The sequence below is a fragment of the Heterodontus francisci genome, chromosome 4 (assembly GCF_036365525.1).
Source record: "Heterodontus francisci isolate sHetFra1 chromosome 4, sHetFra1.hap1, whole genome shotgun sequence".
Classification (NCBI taxonomy): Eukaryota; Metazoa; Chordata; class Chondrichthyes; order Heterodontiformes; family Heterodontidae; genus Heterodontus; species Heterodontus francisci.
In genome coordinates, this window is record NC_090374.1 from 160,242,259 (window position 1) to 160,266,175 (window position 23,917).

Genomic DNA, 23,917 nt, shown 5'->3' on the forward strand with positions numbered 1-23,917 from the left:
CCAAAATACAATGGACCACGAATGGCTGCTGTATATTGGTACTAAGTTAGCTTTAGCAGATAAGGGGTTAATTGCACACACCATACAAACTATCTGGGAAAGGGCATTTAACCCATTACTGGGATTAGATGCTGACAGAATTGCTTTTCTTGCATATATATTCAAGTAACATTCACACATGTAATGTTGAAATGATCTCGTTCATTTGAGCCCAGTGGTAGGTAGTTGTCAAGGGACCTACACTCAGTAGGATAGTTTCGGACTAGGTTTGCATAATTTATGATTTTTGATGTTACAAAGGAGCGCTAGGAATTAGATTGAATTTTGCTGAAAACTGTATTTTGTTTCTTCATATATCACATGTAAACTAAACCAGCTTGTTGTTGACAACTGGCCTTGCCTCACTGGAATGTTTAGCATGCTATCTTCTGAAAGATAGGAGGATCACATGCTGGAGGCATGCACGAGATTACAATATCCAGTACACACAAAATATTTCATTGCTCTGGCCCCAGGTCATGTTGTCATATGATTGGATATTGGGCAGCAAGGGTGTAGGAGATCCAGAGTCTGCTACAGGAGCACCTGGTAATGTTGTACCTGAGAGAATATCTGGTGCAGATGCAAAATTTGTAACAGTGGTGTATGTTACTGTTGTTTTTTTGCCAGGTTTTTTAACATGCACAGACGTTTCCCATGCCTATTTCCAGTGTATATATGTGTTGAGCCTGGCTGCCATCTCCAGTCACTTATGGTGCACTGCCCTCTTATAGAGAGAGCATCTTGAGTGCCAAAGAGGGCAAACCCTCCTCATGCTGTAGTATGTCCACTTTGCCAGACAACAAACAAGAGGGAAGAGCTGCAAAGCTCTGTCACCTAGCCACAGAATCTGCTTCACATCTTGGCATTTTTTGATTTTTGAATGCCATGTCTTCTCTTCCCAGCCATGCCCACCACCTACCATGGTCAAATATTTTCAAAAGCTATTTCCTGTGTTTCTAAATGCCGGAAGAATGCCTCTCCCCTCTCTCTTCATGCAGCCATTCATCTTTAAGTGGTTGAATCCCTTTACATTTTCCCAGCAGTCCTCTGGATTCTGACAGATATCTTTGTCGTATAAGGGTCTGAAAGGGTTAATGTTGAGAATGGGTAAAGAATACCTCCTACCATGATGATGTAAGAGATCACATGTGAGAGAGACTTGAAGAGAGATGCGGCTTCAGAGGAGTCACACAGATTGGTGTGAAACTGTACATAGTTATAATGCAATAAAGGTTAATGTTCTAAGTACTCAAGACTAAGGAATCTCGCTAAGCTAAAATAACTAAGTATATTAAGGTCGCAGCATACCAAACAAACATACAACTACCTTGTCCCCTCCATCAACGTGATCCTTTAGCCTGGGCCATTTACAAGTCCTATATAAGTAATTTAAATAATCTGACCTCTGTGACATGACTCTAGAATTGGCCTTTTAACATGTTTTACCCAGTCTCCTCCACCCACCCACCACATAGTAAACTCAGAGCTCATGGAACTAAAATGACTATATCTTTAAAGAGATAGATAACTTCAAATTAAACAATTTTTTAAATTTACTGCTGCAGTATGATAGGAAAAGATCATATGGCAATAATGAACTCAAAGCCCTGGATATACCAGGAGTTCAGTTGGTTTTATCTCAAAGCAAATCAAATCACTGATTTGGTTAGAGACCGTGGGGCACATTCTCCTGTTCTGTATCAGGGTGTATTGGATTGCCTGGATGCAGCGCATGGAACAGGGCAGTGAGGATTATGCATCTGTCTGTTTAAATTGATGGGTGGCTGTGGCCTCAATTGCTCCACTACTATCTGTCCTTACAAGGTCAGCACATCTCCCGCAATCCTTCTCCTCCCACATTTGCACAGTCGTCTCAGGTATGCACCAAGTTTATTATTTTGGACCCCCACCCCGTCTCCCTTATTTTACTGCTCAACATGTTAGCCTTCATAGGCACGGGGTCAGATTATGCAGACATGTATCTACATGTATCTACAACATCCAGCTCCATATGACTCCATGATCACCATGCTCAGGACAATTAAGAACCTTTCTCACCATTGGCAAGACTGAAACCATCCTGTTTATTTTTCACAAAGTCTCCAGCGCTTAGTCTCTGATTCTATCATGCCACTCCCTGTTTGTTTAATAAGACTGAATCCAACAGTGGGCAGCCTGAGTATCCTGTTTGATCCTGAGATGAACTTCAGACCCTACATCCTAGCCACCACTAAGATTGCCTATTCTCACTTCTGTAGCATCACCCAACTCTTGTCTCTACTTTATTGCTCTACTGCTGAAATTCTTACCCATCTCTCCATTTCCTCTGTCCTTCCTAGCCTCCCATGATGATCCTTTATAAACTGTAGTTTTCCCAAAGCACCATTACCTGCATACCATCAAATTCAAAAGTCTTGCCGCCACCCATCCCTAACTCTGAATTCTCTTTCAGCCCCAGGTGTTGACATTGCCTTTGCTTTCATGACTCTGATCTCCTTTATATACCCTAACCTTTCTCCCATCACTGCTTGGTGTCCAGTTATGAAGCCTGTGGGGATCTTTTGTTACATTAAAAGTGCTAATAAAAATGCAAGTTGTTGTAAACATTTCTTGCAAAACACCAAATACTTAAACAATGACTGACTAGGTAAAAATACATCTTAGTGCTACTAAAAAATAGAGGCCTTCATAGAAATAATAATTTTTCATTTTATAGTAGTTACTGGTTTCAGATTGCTGGATTTGAAATCAAAATTGAGTGGCTTTGTGTTGCTTGGTTAATACTCTGTGGAAGCTTTTGCTTGCTCAGAATTGGCAACTTTTTACCTGTGTATAGTTGACTGAACCAGCATGATTCATGATTAATTTAACAGATTGTGATTATTTGAGAGAATCAGGAAAGATATGGAGATAATTAAAGCAGGACTTTTAATTATACGAACAAGTGTGCTCCTTAGTGGCCATTCTGAAAACGTTGGGTTCCAAAGATTAATACCATGAAAATGGATGGAGAATTGGGCAGATTGTGTAACAGGTGCATAAGTCTCTGTGCCCATATATGCTCTGATATGTGCTCCCGGCATGCGATGCTCCTCTCTGGAGGCGTAAAAGTGAAAAATAACGCCTGTTACAGCTTCCCTTATTTTTTGGTCAGTCAAATAAAAGGGCAATCCTAGACTTCTCATTTGATAAAGGTTTTCAACCTGAAATATTAGCTTGTGTTTTCTGCTTTCAGATGCTGATGCAGGGCCTTGTGTATATTTGCACCTTTTTAAAAATTCTTACCACGGCTAAACCCAGCATTCACAGTTTACCTTTTCTAATCTTTAGAACAACTTGTTTTGACTTTTGTAAACCTTCTGAAGAACCTATTAAATAGCCTTGAAGAATATCCCAGTATTTGCTTTAGAATTATAGAATGGTTCCAGCACAGAAGGATGCTACTTGGCCCGTTTAGTTTAGGCCATTCAGCCTGATTAGTTTCATTGATAAAGGTTCAAAATGATTAGACAATTTCCGGGCAATTCCCTAACCTGCAGAAATAGTGTACCTATTTAACTGAGATAGAGGCTGCATTACCAGCCTCCCATCTGTTTTCCCTCTGCCCGTGTTCCTTGAGCATCCCACTATAGAGGTGCTTGAAGATTGATAGAGCGAGGACCGGTCCCAAGAACCCTACTCACCAGAGGCTGAAGATGTTGACGAGGTGAAAAATAAATTTGGATTTCCTCCACCAAGCTCTCACCTCCAGAAGATTCAAAGGCCTTGGGGGTCTCCAGGCTATTGCTGGAGATCAACAACCAGCAGACCCTGATGATGATAGCCAGGATGCTGCTCCAGGTTTCTCAGATCTGCAGCTGCACTCCTGTTTCCTCCTTGATGTACAAGCGCAAAGCCCAGATGGGTATTGGCTTGCATCTGAACATCTCCTTGCCAAACTGGTGTCTATGGAGGAATATCTATTTTATATCTTTTCAGAAAGTCAGCCTTTTAAAGATAAGTGTCATGCAGATTTTCCATTCTCTTCACCAGTTTACAGCACGATTATAGGGAACATGGCTAGCTTCAATTAGTTCTGACGTTAAAGGAAGCTTATTGGGGAGAAAAGAAAATAATAGTGATGATAGTGATAATATGAAGATACAATGAGGATGGTTCAAATGTAGACATTGAACAAGAAGACAGCGCATATATATAAGGTGGGCTGTGATGCTACATGGAAGGAATAATAGGTGCTGTAATTAAACATAGTGTTGGAATAAAGAAATGGTAATGGTGGGAATAGAGGGAGAAAAGAACATGGTGATTATTGAGGATGAAATAAGATGACGGAGATGCAAAAATATGCTACGTTTGCTGTACGCTGGGCAAATGTGTAGGGATTTGCACTGGAGGCAGTCACTCTGTCAGTTCCAGATCTTACTTTGTTATCATTAAAAAGACGAGGAGGGTCCGAAATTTTTCAAAATGGTCAGAAATGGGCATTTACTCACTGGGCTTGGGTTCAGGTTCTGCCAGAATTTCTCCCACATATTGGGCTGGATCTTGTGCAGGAGGCATGGCTCCTGGCACCAGGCCAAAAAGTCGAGGGGAACCCCGCCTCTGCACTTTTTCAGGCCACTGAAGTGATCCTCCGGTCTTTTGGGGTGAAAGTTTGAGAAGACGAGATCCCCGTCCCTTTAAAGACTTAACAGGGATGGGGATCCTGCCCCCAAGAGCTGCTGGCCAATCAGAGGGCCGGCAGCTCAGCAGTATCGGCAGCGCCTCTGGGAGCGGTGGCCACTGCTGGTACTGCAGAGGCCTCGGATCCCGGCCCAACGCTGGAACCTCGGAGAAGATGTAAGTGAGGTGGGGTCGCAGGGACAAGTTTGGATGGCCCCGGTGGGTGGGGCGGAGTTGGGGAAGTGGGATGTTCTGTCCGTTGGGAGATTCCGGAAGGTAAATTGGTTCCCAGTGGGGCTCCTCTGTGGGCCACAATCTACCACGGAGGAGAGCACCCCCCCACCAAGCCCACAGGGAGGGGCCTCGTTTTCCAAGACGTCCTCCCTGAGTTGTGGAGGCCCCCCCGCTGCTGGTAAGATTCCAGCAGCAGCTGGAAATGCCACCACGGAACCTGCCCAAAGTGGGTAATTTTGACCTTGTGCAGTAGTGTCAAACCGGTTATAGCAAATTGTCAGCCCATTTTACACAGAATCATAGAATGATACAGCACAGAAGGAGGGCATTTGGACCATCATGAACCTGCTAGCTCTTTGCTGGAGCTATCCAATTAATCCTACCTCTCTGATTTGTGTCCATTTTTGCCCTTCAAGTACTTATCCAATTTGCTTTTGAAAGTTGTTATTAAATCTGCTTTCACCATCCTTTCAGGCAGTGCATTCAAGATTATAACAACTCATGGTGCAAAAATAATGTTTCCTCATGCTGCCTCTGGTTCTTTAGCCAATCACCTTATATCTCTGTTTTTTGGTTACTCTCCCATCTGACACATGGAAACAATTTTTCTTCATTTACTGTATCAAAACCTTTCATGATTTTTATCACCTCTATCAATTTTCTTCTTAAATGTCTCCACTGTAAGGAGAACAAGCCCAGCTTCTCTAGTCTCTCCACATAACTGAAATCCCTCATTCCTGGTATCATACCAGTAAATCTCTTCTGTACCCTCTCCAAGGCTTTGACATCCCTTCTAAAGTATGGTGCCCTGAATTGAACATAAAACATAGGTTTAACATAACTTCCTTTTTTAAATCTCAATTCCTCTATTAATAAAGCCAAGGATCTCATCTGCTTTTTCAACAACCTTGACAACTTGTCCTGACACCTTCAAAGGATTGCATACATATACTCCCAGATCTCTCTCTTCCTGCACTCCCTTTAAAATTTCACAATTTAATTAATTTGCTTTTCCTCATTCTTCCTACCATAATGTATCACTTCACACTTTTGTGTGTTAAATCTCATCTGTCATGTATCTGCACATTTCACCAGTTTGTCTATGTCCTCCTGAAGTTTGTTACTATCCTTCTCATTGTTTATCACATTTCTGAGTTTTGCATCATCTGCAACCTTTAAAATTATGCCCTGTATACCCAAGCTCAGGTCATTAATATAAAACACAAAGAGCAATGTTTCTACTACCGACCCCTGGGGAGCACTACAATGTACCTCCTTCCAGTCGGAAAAACAACCACTCACCACCGCTGTCTGTTTTCTGTTCCTCAGCTAACTTCATATCCACAGTGCCACGTCACTGTCTCTTTAATTCCATGAACTTCAATTTTTCAAACAAGTCTATTATATGGTACTTTGTCAAAAGCCTTTTGCAGGTCCACATACACGACATTAACCACACTGTCCTCAACAACTCTTTCCTTTATTTCATTAAAGAACTCAATCAAGTTAGTCAAATATGATTTGCCTTTAACAAATCTGTGATGACTTTCATTTATTAGCCCATACTTTTCCAAATGCCAATTAAATTTGCCATATATTAATGTCTTTTAGCGTTTTCTTACATCTCTCCTGATGAAGTCAATGGAAATAAAAATGAGAGATCAGATAGGCTGCTGATATATTATCATCTATTTTAAACTATCACCCCTAACTGTGATGTTTCTGTGCTTCAGATGAACCAGAATTTTTAGGTCAAACTATTTTCTCCATACAGTAATGGATATGTGGAACAAACCCACAAAGAAGGTATTTAAAAAGAAGCTAGATCAATATTTGTTGAATAAGGAGATCAAAGATTGATAGTACTGCTTGATTCTTGGTTTTATGGGAAGTAGGGAAAAGAGCTAAACTAGGGATTAAAAATGGCTGAGGAGGGAAGTCTAAGTTATGTTGAACTCTTGCAGGCGATGGAGGACACAGGTTTGATGGGCCAAATGTCCCTTTCTTGCTCTAGATTTTCTTAGTTGTGGTTTTTGGAGGTCAATCATCTGAGCTCCAGGACATCACTGCAGGAGTTACTCACGGTAGCGTCCTAGGCCCAACCATCTTCAGCTGCTTCATCAATGACCTTCCTTCAATCATAAGGTCAGAAGTAGGGATGTTCGCTGATGATTGCACAATGTTCAGCACCATTCGTGACTCCTCAGATACTGAAGCAGTCCGTGTAGAAATGCAGCAAGACCTGGACAATATCCAGGCTTGGGCTGATAAGTGGCAAGTAACATTTGCGCCACACAAGTGCCAGGCAATAACCATCTCCAACAAGAAAGAATCTAACCATCTCCCCTTGACATTCAACGGCATTATTATAGCTGAATCCCCCACTATCAACATCCTAGGGGCTACCATTGACCAGAAACTGAACTGGAGTAGCCATATAAATACCGTGGCTACAAGAGCAGGTCAGAGGCTAGGAATCCTGCGGCGAGTAACTCACCTCCTGACTCCCCAAAGCCTGTCCACCATCTACAAGGCACAAGTCAGGAGTGTGATGGAATACTCTCCACTTGCCTGGATGGGTGCAGCTCCTACAACACTCAAGAAGCTCGACACCATCCAGGACAAAGCAGCCCGCTTAATTGGCACCCCAACTACAAACATTCACTCCCTCCACTACCGACGCACAGTGGCAGCAGTGTGTACCATCTACAAGATGCACTGCAGCAACGCACCAAGGCTCCGTAGACAGCACCTTCCAAACTCGCGACCTTTACCAACTAGAAGGACAAGGGCAGCAAATACATGGGAACACCACCACCTGCAAGTTCCCCTCCAAGTCACACACCATCCTGACTTGGAACTATATCGCCGTTCCTTCACTGTCGCTGGGTCAAAATCCTGGAACTCCTTTCCTAACAGCACTGTGGGTCTACCTACCCCAAATGGACTGCAGCGGTTCAAGAAGGCAGCTCACCACCACCTTCTCAAGGGCAATTAGGGATGGGCAATAAATGCTGGCATAGCCAGTGATGCCCACATCCCATGAATGAATAAAAAAAAAGTTACTGTACTGACATGTACAACACACAGTCATTGTGCTTCTTTAAAGGTGGTATTAAGGATATATTATACTACTATATCAGCGAGAAAACCAATGTACATTTTTTTGTCCCTTTTGCAGTACAGGATCTACATTTTTGCAATTAGCTTTGTTTCACAGCATTCACAGTCTGTTTCCTTTGAGAATCCATCTTTTCTGAAATGTAATACATAAATGTGCTTACATATCTTTGACTAATTCACCAAAAACTCATTCTAGTCCTTCTTTGTAATTAGTGGGCACCTATTGTTCTAATTGCTACGCAAAGAGGAATTCATACCCCGACTGTACAAGAGCTATTGAATGTGATAGCTGTTAAGCTAACAGCTGAGGATAGAAGACCCTCCACATATGATTAATCTGCTCAGCTCCATTTAGCTGAATGACTCTTTAACAACTTTAATTATGGATTCTTGTAATCCAGTTTTCACATATATGGTCAAAATTCATTCATCTACCCTCATTCGATACATTTTATTTATCTGCAATGAAAAACCGAGGGTGTATTTTTTTAAAAAAAGGAAAACAGCATACAGAATATGTCATGCTGAATAATGACTGATTATGTTTTGATAAATGCTCATTAAGCAGGCAGGAGATGAGTGATATAACAGCAAAATTCTGCGTACGATTAAATTTGGTGTTTCGGTCCAGTGCTGTAATAGTCAGGGGATGCCCTGGAATCAGAAAACTGTGATTCCATCTGCTGCTGCTGGAGTTGGGACAGCTGTATGATTACAGCATCAAGGACAGTCTAAGTGGCCAGCATAAAAAAGCCCATTATTGGACATGAGGAGGCTTTTGTATCTTTAACGCCAGAATTCTGATTTACCCATAGACTTTTCTGCTAGTGAGTTGCATTAATGCTGCTCACGGAGATTAGGCTGAAAGGACTTCAATGTTTATTAGAGAATATAATAATTTAAGCTTGAATAAGCTTCAAAGGACTAATTTGACTACTTGGCCAGCAGGAATGAGATGTAAATGTGGCCTGAATAGCCCCTGATTACAGATAGATAATTAAAGCTGGACTGAAATTGATTTATGGATGCAGTTGTTGAGACTAAGCCACAAATGTAATATTATCTGTGTGAAAAGCTGTGGACAGATTAGTGTCCCGGGAGTTGAGTACAAGACTGTTCTGCACGTGGCTGCACAAATTTAGGTTTTCTGTTACCAGGTCATTTAGACATAAGGGAATGACATTCTGGTTAGAGACTGAACAGTGAATGCAGAAAAGTTCAGAGAAGATCAAGGTTATTCCATTTAATCAGACAAAACTTATATTTTTGGGAAAGGACAATTAATGAGCATAATTTCAGTTTATATCTTGCTTTGTAATAATATCATTATCTTGAGAAGTGATACAGAATATTGCTGAATTTCTTTGTGTTATAAGCCTGCCATAATCATCACCTTTTTCAAATAAAGCTTTTAGTTTTCCTCCAAAAGGGTACTGCACAAAACAGATGAAAACTGTTCATCGTTCTGTGTGCATGGTCATAATTATGTTGTTAATGTGTATGGTATCTTTCGTCCTCCTTTCCCTGGAGTACTTATTTGTGTAAAAGTGATGCCTGTTGGGATAGTCTTTTAATATTGGTTCATCACAAGTCTGCTTTGATTAGCATTGCTATTTCAGCTATTTTATTGTTAAGTATTTGTGACAAAAGCACACATTTATATTCCTTAATCATAAGTAGTACAGGTGTTTAATTTAATGCCAAATTAATGAAATAACTAGAATCTGCACAACATGTTTGGAAAGTGGGGAAATAGTTTGGTGAAGTTTAACCTGTTAAAGCAACTGAAGAGAATCAAAGCAGGAAATAAATCTCAGCAGTGTTCGCTATTATAACTGTTAAAACACCAGGCTGGAGAAGAAATATAACTTTTAAAAAATTACAGCCAATGGCTTTCTTGATATAGTTTAACTTGGGTTCTTATCTCTTTGGTTTTGCGAGGATTGAAGTATAAATACAAAAGCAGAAAGGGGATGATGAGTCCATAAAAGACATTGGTTAGGGCACAGCTGGAGTACTTTCTGCAGCCTTTGATACTCCATTATAGAAAGAATAGTGGAGCCATGGAAAACATGCACTTTAGATTCACCAGAATGATACCAGGGATGAAAGTATATTATTAAATTGAAAAACTTGAAAAGCTGCGACTGGAACAGGGCACTTTATAGAGCATCTAATCAAAAATACACAACATTTTGAAAGGGCTTAAAAGAGTAAATAGTAAACCGTTCTTTCTACTCATTTGTGAATTACCAGATGGATATGGATTAGAAAGCCCATTCAGCACAACTTAGCTTATCCATTCAGAAAGAACCTACGTCTTCCATTCCCCACAGCATCTGTTTATTAAATTACCCTCTCGAAACTCTGTTCACTAGGCACTGATTCCATCCCCCTCGCTGGCCACTGTCTGAGATTCAATCTGACCGTTTGCAACCTCGGATCCTATCTGACCCTGAGCTGAATTTCCGATACCAAATCCTCTCTATTACCACGACCGTCTATTTCCACCTCTGTAATATTGCTTGTCTCTGTCCGTGCCTTAGTCCATCTGCTAATGAAACCCTCATCTATGCTCTTATTACCTCCAGACTTGATTAGTCTAATGCTCTGCTAGACAGCCTCCTATCTTTCACGCTCTGTAAACTACAGCACTGCTGCCTGTATTTTAACTCACATCAAGTCCCGTTCAGCCATCATGTCTGTGCTCACTGACATACATTGGCTCCAGCCCAACAAAGCCTTAAATTTAAAATTCTCATACTTGTGTTCAAATCACTCCATTGTCTCACCCCTCCCTATCTCTGTAACCTTCTCCAGACCCACAACCCTCCAAAAATTTTGCATTCCTCCAATTTTGGCCTCATATACATCATAATTACCTGTTTTAATGTAGAAAAATATTTCAAAGTGCTTCACAGAAGCATAAGGGTAGAAAAAAGGACACAAAGCCAAAGTAGGAGTTCCATAAAGAAAGTTTGCATTTATATAGTGCCCCTTATGACCTCAGGATATCCCCCAAAGCACTTTACTGCCAAGAGATACTTTTGACGTGCAGTCACTATTGTAATGTAGGAAACACAACAGCCAATTTGCACACAGCAAGCTCTCACAAACAGCAATGTGATAATGACCAGATAATCCTTTTTGTGATGTTGATTGAGGAATAAATGTTGGCCAGGATATTAGGGATAACTCCCCTGCCCTTCTTTGAAATAGTATCATGGGATCTTTTACATCCACTTGAAAGGGGGGAGATAGGGCCTCAGTTTAACATTTCGCCTGAAAGACAAAACCTCTGACAGTGCAGCACTAGGGTATCAGCCTAGATTTTTATGCTGAAGTCCTGGAGTGGGACTTGAACCCACAACCTTCTGACTCAGATCAGAGGCAAGAGTGATTCCACCTGAACCACAGCTGACACCATGACCAGGATTTCACGGGGCAGTGATGGCCCCGTCCATCGACCAGAAAGTCGGGGGCAACTCTGTCTTGGCCGATCATGGAAACCGTGACTGCATTTTACATTCCTCAGGCAATGGGAGGAACAGGGAAAGAGAAATAGGTGCGACAAAGGAGGGAGAGAATAGAAGTGAAAGAACAAAGAGAGAGGAACAGAAGTGTCGGGTCAAGGAAAGAAAGAAACAGTGGGACAGAACAGAGTGGGAAAGAGAAATAAAACCATGAGAGAGATAAACAGAAGTGAATAAATGAATGTGAAATACAGAAATGAAAGACAGAAATTATAGCATAGTGTAGTTGGCCTGGTTATCAAAAAAATCCTCTACATTGCATATTTTTTTACTACAAATGCCGTAACCTTTGATATTTTAATAATGACAAATCTGTGCTTTCCCCAGAGATTTACCATGACAAATATAAGTTATTAATCTTTACACATCTTGCTTTACTATGTTGTATCTAATGCTGTACTTTTGTTTACTTCCAACAGTGGGAAGAAATCAGTGAGGTTGATGAAAATTACACTCCCATACACACATACCAAGTGTGTAATGTTATGGAGCAAAATCAGAATAACTGGTTACAGACTAACTGGATCTCCAATGAAGGGGCCCGCCGTATATTCATTGAGCTAAAATTTACATTACGAGACTGCAACAGTCTCCCTGGAGGTCTTGGGACTTGTAAAGAGACCTTTAATGTGTATCATTTTGAATCCAATGATGAAGATGGGAGGAACATCAGAGAAAACCAGTACATAAAAATTGACACAATAGCAGCAGATGAAAGTTTCACTGAGCTCGACCTTGGAGATCGAGTCATGAAGTTAAATACAGAAGTCCGAGATGTCGGCCCCTTGTCTAAAAAGGGATTCTATCTTGCCTTTCAAGATGTCGGTGCCTGTATTGCTCTGGTCTCCGTGCGCGTGTACTACAAGAAGTGCCCATCTACTTTCCGTAACCTTGCTTTCTTTGAAGACACAATCACAGGGGCTGATTCATCCTCACTGGTGGAAGTGCCGGGCATGTGTGTCAACAACTCAATGAAAGATGACACTCCAAAAATGTACTGCAGTGCTGATGGGGAGTGGTTAGTCCCAATTGGGAAGTGCATGTGCAAAGAAGGCTATGAAGATCAAGGTAACACATGTCAAGGTAAGTTAAACCACAAATAGTTAGGTGCTGCTCAAACCAAAGATTATAACAATCAAAACAACAGAAAAATATACTGAAAATGGTACAAAAACAGAAATACTGTTGATGCTGCAAATCTGAAACAAAGACAGAAAATGCTGGAAATACTCAGCAGGTCAGGCAGCTTCTGTGGTGGGAAAAACAGTTAACGTTTCAGGTCTGTGACCTTTTTCGCTGAAAATGCTACTTCTTTGGTGACCATTTAGTCTAGGAAGCAATCAGCAATGACATAAAAGGAACAAATGTTCTAATGCTGTCTCCAAATTTACAAACTACTGTGTATGATGTTTGCATAATTTTGACATGTTTGTGTATCAGTGAGCAAGAAGGGGCAACACTTATCTAGGGGTGGCAGACTCCCAGAGGTAGGGGAAGGCTTCTGGCTTCACTTTCCTATACGTCTCTCATGCTTTTGTACACGTGTGCTCAGGATGGCCTCCTCTAAGGAGGTCAAGAGTTTGTAATTTATGGGTCATCCTTCAGTTCAGTTTATATTAGCAGATGTAGCCTTGAGATGTTATAGATTGAAGTAACAAATATCGTGACAAACATAGGCCTGGAGCAGAAAATTTAGCCCTTAATCCTGAGACCTTCAATAGTATGGTACTTTAATTATTGGACTGGCATGCCCCCAAAGGACCATTTCATCCTCCTACTTATTTAATATTGATGTATTGGATGAGCATAACAAAATGAATGAATACTAGCCCAGAAAATTGGCACTCATTCTGTTGGATTTAAAATACTTGCATAAAGCACACGTGGGACCCTTTTTAACTTCATTCCCTCTCTGGTCTCTAGAAAATTTAGCTCGCTGTTTCCAAACAGGGTTATGCAATGTGTTGTAATTCCTGTTTTATATATCTAATACGCATCAATCTCTTGCATCGTCTATTGCGTAACTATTTTATCAAACCCTCATTTAACAAAGCCAGTTGCAAAGCACAAGGTAGAGAAAAACCTTTAGTTATTAACCTCTGACCCTCATAAGGTTTATGTTTATCACCAGAAACCAATTTGGTTGGTAAGGACAAAGGGTGAACTAGTTTAAATTTATCTCTTAAAACAGAGCATGATCACTTTTAGTCTACCAAAGTAAGTACCGTTTCTGCCTGTTTATTCATTGAAAATTACATCTGGTTTTTATTCTCCGACCCAATGGGGGGAATCTTAACCACCAAGAATGGGTGGGTTTGGATCAGGTGGGATGTAAAAATGTTAAAAAACTGGAACCCGATCCCAACCTGTCGCCAAACTGTCCATTTCTGATTTTAACTGAGGTGGGCTGGGGATGCACAACTAACCTGTTGCAGGAAGCAGGTTGACATTTAGATATTATAATGAGGCTGTGTGGCTCAGAATTAGCCATCATTTTAACCTCTGCCTATGATTTTCTAATCCTCTCTAGCTACTGACGTAGCACCGGAGGACTGGAGGACTGTTAACATTGTACCATTATTTAAAAAGGGAAAAGGGATAGACTGAGTAATTACAGGCCAATCAGCCTAACCTTGGTGGTGGGAAAATTAATGCAAAAAATTCTGAGAGACTATTAAATGTCCTTTCGAAAGGCACAGATTAATCAAGGACAGTCAGCATTGATTTGTTAAGGGAAGGTCATGCCTGACTAACTTGATTGAATTTTTTGAAGAGACAACAATGAGAGTTGATGAGGGTGGCACATTTGATGTAGTCTACATGGATTTTAGCAAGGTTTTTGATAAAGTCCCACATGGTAAACTGGTCAGAAAAGTAAAAGTCCAAGGGATCCAAGGCAAGTAGCAAGTTGGATCCAAAATTGGCTCAATGGCAGGAAGCAAAGGTTAATGGTCAACAGGTGTTTTTGTGACTGGAAGGGGTGTTTCCAGTGGGGTTCCAGGACTCAGTACTGGGTCTCTTGCTTTCCATAGCATTTAGCAATGATTTAGACTTAAATGTAGGGGCTATGATTAAGAAGTTTGCAGATAAAACAAACATTAGTCATGTGATTGATTGTGAGGAAGAAAGCTGTTGACTGCAGGAAGATATCAGTGGATTGATTAAGTGGGCAGGTAAGTGACAAATGGAATTCAATCTGGAAAAGCTTGAGGTAATACTTTGGGGAAGGCAAACAAGGCAAGGTGATACACAATAAATGGTAGTATATTGAGAAATTTAGAGGAGCAGAGGGACCTTGAAGTACATGTGCACAGATCCCTAAAAGTAGCAGGACAGCTGGATAAGTTGATTAAGAAGGCATATGGGATACTTTCTTTCATTAACCAAGGCATAGAATATAAGAACAGGGAGGTTATGCTAAAACTACATAAAACATTAGTTAGGCCGCAGCTAGAGTGCTGGATACAGTCCCGGCCACCACATTACAGGAAGGATGGGTCTGCACAAGAGAGGGTACAGAGGATATTTATGAGAATGTTGCCAGGACTGGAAAATTTTAGCTGTGGGGAAAGATTGGATAGGCTGGGTTTGTTTTCATTGGAACAGAAGAGGCTGAGTGGAGATTTAATTGAGGTTTATACAGTTTTGATGGGCTTAAATAGAGTGGATAGGAAGAACCGATTTCCCCAAGCAGAGAGGCCAATAACCAGGAGCATTGATTTAAAGTAATTGATGGAAGGATTGGAGGGGAATTGAGGAAAGATCTTTTCACCCAGAGGGTGGTGGTAGTCTCAAACTCACTGCCCGAAAGGACGGTAAAGGCAAAAAACCTCATCAGATTGAATAAGTATTTGTATATGCACTTGAAATGCCGTAACCTACAGGGCTACGGACCAATAGCTCGAAAGTGAAATTAGGCTGGCTGGATATTTTTCAGCTGACACAGACACAATAGTAAAATGCTTTCTTTTTGTGCTGTAAATTTCTATGATTCTATGATTTTAAATTTAGCTCAGGCTGGCTGGGTTTCCCAGGCCTTGGGAAACCCATGAGCTAAAGGAAGGCAAGGACTGCTGAACCAGGAGGCAAGTGACTTTATACTTATCCGTTGAATATAGTTTACTTGTTTCACCCAGCCCTGCGATTGGACACCCTCTCAATCCTTCCGATCTCCCCACCCACCCATCCCCCGACTTTCCTTCTAATCTCTCCTCTGCTCCAGACACTTTTCTTCCCCAGCCCCCCAGTGTTCCCTCTGGCTTCCAATACTCCCTCCTCCCCAGTCTTTCAAATTAACCCACCCACTCTTCAGTCCCCGGTCGTGGCCTGGTCCTGAAGATGTACCTGTCGGACAGTCACCCAGTCGCTCAATCTGGCTGGCTGTGGCCAGGAAACAGAGACAAAAATTGGGAATCAGGCCCTCCTGTTAAATTCTGCAGGATCTGTGGGAAACTCGTTCTTCTGTGTTTTCTGATTGCAAGATTGCCCCCCACCCACCCCATTCCCTCCCCGCCTCTGACATAAGATCGAGGCCGACTTTATTTTCAATTCGTTCTCGGGATGTGGGTATTATTGGCAAGGCAGGCATTTATTGTTCAACCCTTGTTGCCTGAAGTGGTGGTCTGGGTCTTCTTCTTCTTTGAAACAACTGAGACACTTGCTCGACCATAACAGGCAGTAAAGAGTCAACCATGTTGCTGTGATTCTGGAGTCACGTGTAGACTAGACTGCGCAATGATGGCGGATTTCCTTCCCCAAAGGGTATTAGTAAACCAACTGTTTTTTTTTTTACAACAATCCAACAGCTTCATAGTGACATTTACATATACCTGCTTTTCATTTCCAGAGTTTCTTTCCAAATTCAAACTGCTATCATTCTTCAGATTACTAATCTGGGACTTTGGATTAATAGTTCAGCAACATAACCATTGCACTACTGTACCGAAATATATTATATATACATTAATTATAATATATATTTACTTCCAGTGAATGTTGTTACTGTGTGGTTTATTGCATTACAGGAGCAAAGGGTGGTTCCATGATCTCATGCGACCAATGGGGAAGCTGGTGGCATGGTTTAGAATATGGCCATAATGCTATGGTTCCAATTGACTGACTGACTGGCAGTGCCTGTGCACATGGTTTTCCCCAGTAGTGTGGGATTGCAGAAGTGCCCCATATATATCATAATAAAAATAGCCAAATAAGCTTGTAAAAACTTTAATACATTACCTGCCATAACTCCAAAAGTCTAACAAACTTAAAACAATTGTCAACTTGTATACATTCTGCAGTTGCCGACCATTATGCAGCTCCACCAGCAGTGGTGCCACATGTCAGAATTACCTATTAGTGAATCTATAAATCTCTGAAGGTGGATGCAAGTGTTGAAATCATGAGATTCATTTTTTATTAGCATATATGACCAGATTTTAGACACTTTATTTTAAAGTAGACTTTTTAAAATATATTTTGAAGTATCCTAGTATGTGTATCTGACTTCTTTAGCTTTATAGAAAGCAAATGAGAGTTCCATGCATTGTGCCTACAAGCAATGAGAACCCAACAATACAGCATGTTATGATTTTACACTTCCTCACCAAATTTTTACCCTGGCTACGGATGAAAGATATTTATTCATTTTTCAAGTATAATTGCAGGAGCTACTGCATGAGATTAGAAGAAAAGGTCAGAAAAGATAGCAAGACAGAATATATAGATGATAGAAATGAAGGAGATAATTGATAAACTAGTCAAACTTAGAGAGGATAAAAGCATGGGTCTGAATAGATTGCATCTGCACATACTTAAAGAAGCTAGGGAAGAGATGGCAGAGGTGTTATATATATATTTTTAAATCAATAGAAAAGGAAATTGTGCCGAGGACTGGCAGACAGCTAATAGGATTCCTATACATTTAAAGGAAGAGAGAACAAATCCAGGGAACTGTCGGCCCAGTTAGTGATAGGAAAGATAATGGAATTTTTACTCAAAGATGTAGCAGAAAACTGTCAATCCCAAAATTAAATAAAGAATAGTCAGCATGGATTTCAAAAGGGAAGGCTATCCTTGACGAACATTTTTGAATTCTTAGAAGATGTAACATAAGAAGTCAACAAGAGTAATGCAGTGGATGTAATATACTTGGACTTTCAGAAGGCCCTTGATAATTTACCACATAGTGGACTCATGACGAAGGTTAGAGCATGTGAATTCAGGAGACAAGTAGCAGAATGGACAGCAAACTGGCTAGAAAACAGAAAACTGAGAGTAGGGGTTAAAGGTAGCTACTCAGACTGGCTGAAAGTGGGAAGTGGTGTTACATAGGAATTGGCATCATTGTTAACAATTTACATAAATGATTTGGACTTGGGAATCAGAAATACAAAATCAAAATTTGTGGGAAACAACTAATTTGGGGATATAATTAATACTGGGGTAGACTGCGACAAAATGTAAGTTGTTAACAAACTCACAGAATGGGCGATTAAATGGCAAATACATTTCAATATGGATATTGTCATGGTCCTGTATTTTATTTTGGGTATATGCGGTTTGCCTTTAAGGCTTGCAAAGGATCAGTATTGCTTGAAAAACTAGCAAGCCTCAGGAGTTATAGGAAGGTGTATTTTCGTTGCCTTAGAAACAGCCATTTGGAGGCTGCAATTCAAAGGGTGCATTCTTGTTACCATAGATATAGCCACTGGGAGTGAGTATTAAGCGATACATTTGTTACAATTCAATTTTGAACTGGCTTTCTAGTTGAAGACAGTTTGTTCTAACAGAACACGAACACAGACACTGAAGCCACAGACAGACAGCTATGGTGTTTAAAAGAGCTCTCAACCATTTAAACTGAAGGAACAGGATTTTAGTTTGTTTATTATTATCTCTCAACATTCTAAAAAAGTCAAGCCAAAACAGAGATCTCTGGTAATTTGAACTGAATGAAGGGAAGTTAGACTGTAACAATTTTTTATCCCTCAAAAACTCTAAAGTCAGATTGATTCTATTGAAAGTGTTTGCAAGTCATTAAATGTTGAAATTCGCTGGAGAAGGAAAGCATCACCTACTGTTGGAGTTAGACTACGAACTGTTCTACTGTGGAAGAACCTTTTTTCCGCATCGGACAGCTGTGAGGACTTCAAGCAACATTCTGTGAGGACTGTAAATTTGCAAGGACTCTGATTTTTTCTATTTTAAATGTTGTTTGTCGCTTTGTAGTGTTTAAGAATTTAGTTCTTCTAATTAAAGAGTTAATTTGTTGATTTAAAGACACCTGGTTTGGTTAGCCTCATTTGGGGGTTACATAAGAACATAAGAACAAAGAGCAGGAGTAGGCAATTCAGCCACTTGAGTCTGCTCCTCCATTCAATATGATCATGGCTGATCCCATCTCGGCCTCAACTCCACTTTCCTGCCCGTTCTCCATAACCCTTCAACCCATTACTAATTAAAAATCTGTCTATCTCCTCCTTAAATTTACTCAATGTCCTGGCATCCACTGCACACTGGAGTAGTGAATTCCACAGACTCACGCCCATTTGAGAGAAGTAATTTCTCCTCATATCTGTTTTTAAATCAGCTTATCTTAAAACTATGACCTCTCGTTCCAGAATAAAAGCAAAATACTGCGGATGCTGGAAATCTGAAATAAAAACGAGAAATGCTGGAACCACTCAGCAGGTCTGGCAGCATCTGTGGAAAGAGAAGCAGAGTTAACGTTTCGGGTCAGTGACCCTTCTTTGGAACTTCGGTTCCGAAGAAGGGTCACTGACCCGAAACGTTAACTCTGCTTCTCTTTCCACAGATGCTGCCAGACCTGCTGAGTGGTTCCAGCATTTCTTGTTTTTACCTCTCGTTCTAGATTGCCCCACCAGAGGAAACATCCTCTCTATGTCTACTTTGTCAATCCCCTTAATCATCTTATATACCTCAATTAGATCTCCTCTCATTCTTCGAAACTCCAGAGAGTAAAGACCTAAACTGCTCAATCTCTCTTCATAAGACAAACCCCTCATCTCTGGAATCAATCTAGTGAACCTCCTCTGAACTGCCTCCAATGCAACTACATCCCTTCTCAAGTAAGGGGACCAAAACTGTATGCAATACTCCAGGTGCGGTCTCACTAATGCCTTGTACAGTTGCAGCAACACTTCCCTACTTTTATACTGTATTCCTTTAGCAATGAATGCCAAAATTACATTTGCCTTCCTTATGACCTGCTGCACTTACATACTAGTTTTCTGCGATTCATGCACGAGGACCCCCAGATCCGTCTGCACTGAAGTACTCTGAAGTTTCTCTCCATTTAGATAATAATTTGCCTTTCTATTCTTCCGACCAAAATGGATAACCTCACACTTATCCATGTTAAACTCCATCTGCCAAATTTTGGCCCATTCTCCTAACCTATCCATATCCATTTGTAAATTTCTTATTTCTTTCTTGCAACTTACTATCCCACCTATTTTAGTGTCATTTGCAAATTTGGCTATAGTATCTTCTATCCCTGCATCCAAGACATTAATATAGATTATAAATAGTTGGAGCCCGAGGACTGAACCCTGTGGCACCCCACTAGTTACATCTTGCCAACCAGAAAAGGACCCATTTATCCCAACTCTCTGTTCTCTGTTGGTTAGCCAATCCTCTATCCAAGCCAATAAATTGCCCCTAACCCCATGTGATCTTACCTTGTGTATTAACCTTTTGTGCGGCTCCTTATCAAATGCCTTCTGGAAGTCCATATGTATATCTACAGGATCCCCATTATCCACTTTACTTGTTACATCTTCGAAGAACCCTAGCAAATTAGTCAAACATGATTTACCCTTCATAAAACCATGCTGACTTTGATGGATTGCGTTTTGACTTTCTAAATGTCCTGTTACTACTTCCTTAATAATGGATTCTAACAATTTCCCAATGACAGATGTTAAACTATCTGGTCTATAGTTTCCTACTTTCTGCTTCCCTCCCTTTTTGAATAAGGGCATTATATTAGTATTTTTCCAATCCACTGGAACCTTTCCCACATCCAGGGAATATTGGAAAGATTATAACCAATGGATCCACTATCTCCTCTGCCTTCAATCCCAATGATTTGCTCAATACTTGTTCCCCTATTGATGATGATTGTTCTAAGTTCCTCTCTTTCTATAACCTCTGCATTACCTGTTGCTATTGGGATGGTACTAGTGCCCTCCCTGGTGAAAACTGAGGCAAAATAATGTTTCCGCCATTTCTATGTTCCTCACTATTAACTCCCCAGCCTCATCCTCCAAGGGACCAACATTCACTTTAGCTACTTTCTTCCCTTTTATATACATATAGAAGCTTTTGCTATCTGTTTTTATATTTTGCGCTAGTTTTCTTTAATAATTTACCTTTGCTCTTTTTATTACTTTTTTAGTAACCCTTTGTTGATATTTAAAAGTTTCCCAATTTGCCAGCCTGCCACAGGCCTTTGCAATATGGTACGCCTTAGTTTTTGTCTTTATGTTATCCTTAATTTCCTTGCTTAGCCTTGGATGTTTTATCCCCCTCTTACAATCTTTCTTCCTCTCTGGAATATATTTTAGTTGGAAGGAATTGAATATCTCCTTAAACATCTGCCACTGCTCATCAACTGTCCTACCATTTTAGTCTTCCTGCCCAGTCCACTTGGGCTAAGACTGTCCTCATGCCTATGTAATTACCTTTGTTTAACTCCAGAACGCTAGTGTGGGACTCCAGTTTCTCGCCCTCAAACAGAAGTTGAAATTCTCGCATGCTATGATCACTCTTCCCGAGAGGATCCTTAGCTATGAGATCATTTTTTAATCCCACCTCATTACACAATCTAGAATAGCCTGCTCCCTGTTTGGTTCCACAACATATTGCTCCAAAAGATAATCTCTAATACATTCAATGAACTCTCCCTCGGGGCTAATATGATTAATTCAGTCTATATGCATATTAAAATCAGCCATGATTATTGCCGTACCTTTCTTACAAGCCCCCAGTATTTCCTGGTTTATACTGTGCCCCACTGCGGAACTACTGTTTGGGGACCTATAGATTACTCCCACCCGGGTCTTCTTTCCCTTGCTATTTCTTATTTCTACCCAAACTGATTCTACATCTTGATCTCCAGTGCCTATGTCATTTCTCACTATAGCACTGATCTCTTCCTTTACGAACAAAGCTACACCAACTCCTTTTCCTTCCTGCCTATCCTTCCGAAATACTGAGTACCCTTGGATATTCAATTCCCAAACCTGGTTTCCCTGCAACCACACCTCAGTAATCGCCATTAAATCATAGCCATTCTTCTCTATTTGCGCTATTAATTTATTTTATTTTATTCCAAATGCTTCGTGCATTCAGATACAAAGCCTTTAAGTTTGTTCTATTATAAAATTTCTCTACTCTTGTATGATTTGTTGGTGCAATAGGACGTTCACACGTTCTTTCCTGCCCTTTTATGTTCTGGTAACAATCAGCCTCATCACTAACCTGCACTCCTACCTTCTCTTTTAATTTTGACTTCCTAATTTTCCATGCAAAAGAACCCTCCCCCCCCACTCCACGATTTAGTTTAAAGCCCTATCTACAGACCTAGTTATGCGATTCACCAGGACTCTGGTCTCAGCATGATTCAGGTGGAGGCCGTCCCATCGGAACAGCTCCCTCCTTCCCCTGTACTGGTGCCAATGTCCCATGAATTTAAACCCATTCCTCCCACACCAATCTTTGAGCCATGCATTTACCTCTTTAATCTTCTTGATCCTGTGCAAGTTAGCTCATGGCTCAGGTAGTAATCCGGAGATTATTACCTTTTTTGTTCAGCTTTTTAATTTAGCCCCTAGCTGCTCATATTCCCTCAGCAGAACCTCTATCCTCGTTCTACCTATATTGTTGATACCTACGTGGACCATGACAACTGGATCTTTCCTCTCCCACTCCAAGTTCTTCTGCAGCTCAGATGAGATATCCTAAACCCTGGCACCAGGTAGGCAACACAGCCTCGGGACTCTCGATCCTGGCCACAGAGAACAGTGTCCAAGCCCCTAGCTATACTATCCTCAATTATGACTAAATTTCTCTTTTCTCCCCCCACTTGAATGGCTCCCTGTAGCACGGTACTGTGGTCAGTTTGCTCATCCTCCCTACAGTCCTGGTCGTCATCCACACAGGGAGCAAGAACCTTGAACCTGTTGGACAAGGAAAATGGCTGAGGCTCCTGCAAAACTACTTCCTGGATCCCTCTACCTGCCTCACTCACAGTCACACCCTCCTGTCCCTGACCACTGGCCGAATTCAAGGTAGTTAATCTTCGGGGTGTGACTGTCTCCTGAAACACAGTGTCCAGGTAACTCTTCCCCTCCCTGATGTGTCGCAGTGTCCGATGCTCAGACTCCAGCGCATCAAGTCTGAGCCGGAGTACAATAATAGATGGTACAATTTGGCTGTGTCTTTCTTTAATTTGGAAAGTTTTAAATGATATGTTAGGCGATCTATGGAGTGATGGGATTGAATTAACAGTGCGTTTCTCCCACCACAATCAGAATCGTATATTTTGATTGGGGGCTTTGACTGGAGCGGTCGGTCGTAACAATACGCGTGAGATGATGCATTTTAAGAATATAAGAGATCGGAGCAGGAGTAAGCCATTTGGTCCTTTGAGCCTGATCCACCATTCAAGTTGATCATGACTGATCTTCTACCTCAAATCCTCCTTCCTGCAGTATTCCCTATTCCTTAATTCCTTTAGTACCCAAAAATCTATCAATCTCTGTCTTGAATATATTCGATGACTCTGCATCCACAGCCATCTGTGATAGAGAATCCAAAGACCCACAATACTTTGAGTGAAGAAATTTCTTCTCAACTCAGACCTAAATGATAGGAGGCTACCCCTTCCTTGTAAAATGAGAGTCTAAATGAGGCAAAAGCAGAAAGGGATCTAGAGGTACAGAATCATAAATCATTAAAAGTAGCAACACAGGCTAATAAAGCCATAATAAATGCAAACAAAACACTGGGGGATAGGATTTTTAGCCCCTGATCTGGGCAAGGTGGAGGCAGTTTGCTGGCACCATCCTGCCCTAGGGCATTTTCCTGGAGGCGGGATGAGGGGTGGGGGGCGGCAGGGCAGTCCTTCCCACAAATGGTGGGTAGCCAATTAAGGGGGTTAAATGTCCACTTAAGACCTACTGTCAGAAGCCTCTGGGCTCCCCAAAGCGTCTAGGTCAGCTGCCTGGAGATGGCCACCCAGCGGCAGACCAGGGAGCCAGCACTCCAGGCAGGCTTTGAGGTATGGAGTCCAAGCTACC

The 23,917-nt window shown here is 41.1% G+C and overlaps 1 protein-coding gene across 2 annotated transcripts in view; it reads left to right on the plus strand.

Moving 5' to 3' along the window:
• LOC137369368 (ephrin type-A receptor 5-like) overlaps positions 1-23,917 on the plus strand; it is a 389,228-nt gene that overhangs the window by 52,266 nt on the left and 313,045 nt on the right. For both annotated transcript variants that reach the window (XM_068030470.1, XM_068030471.1), the window contains exon 3: positions 12,014-12,677. In XM_068030470.1, coding sequence (XP_067886571.1) covers positions 12,014-12,677 — 664 coding nt within the window. The remainder of the gene's footprint in view (positions 1-12,013; positions 12,678-23,917) is intronic.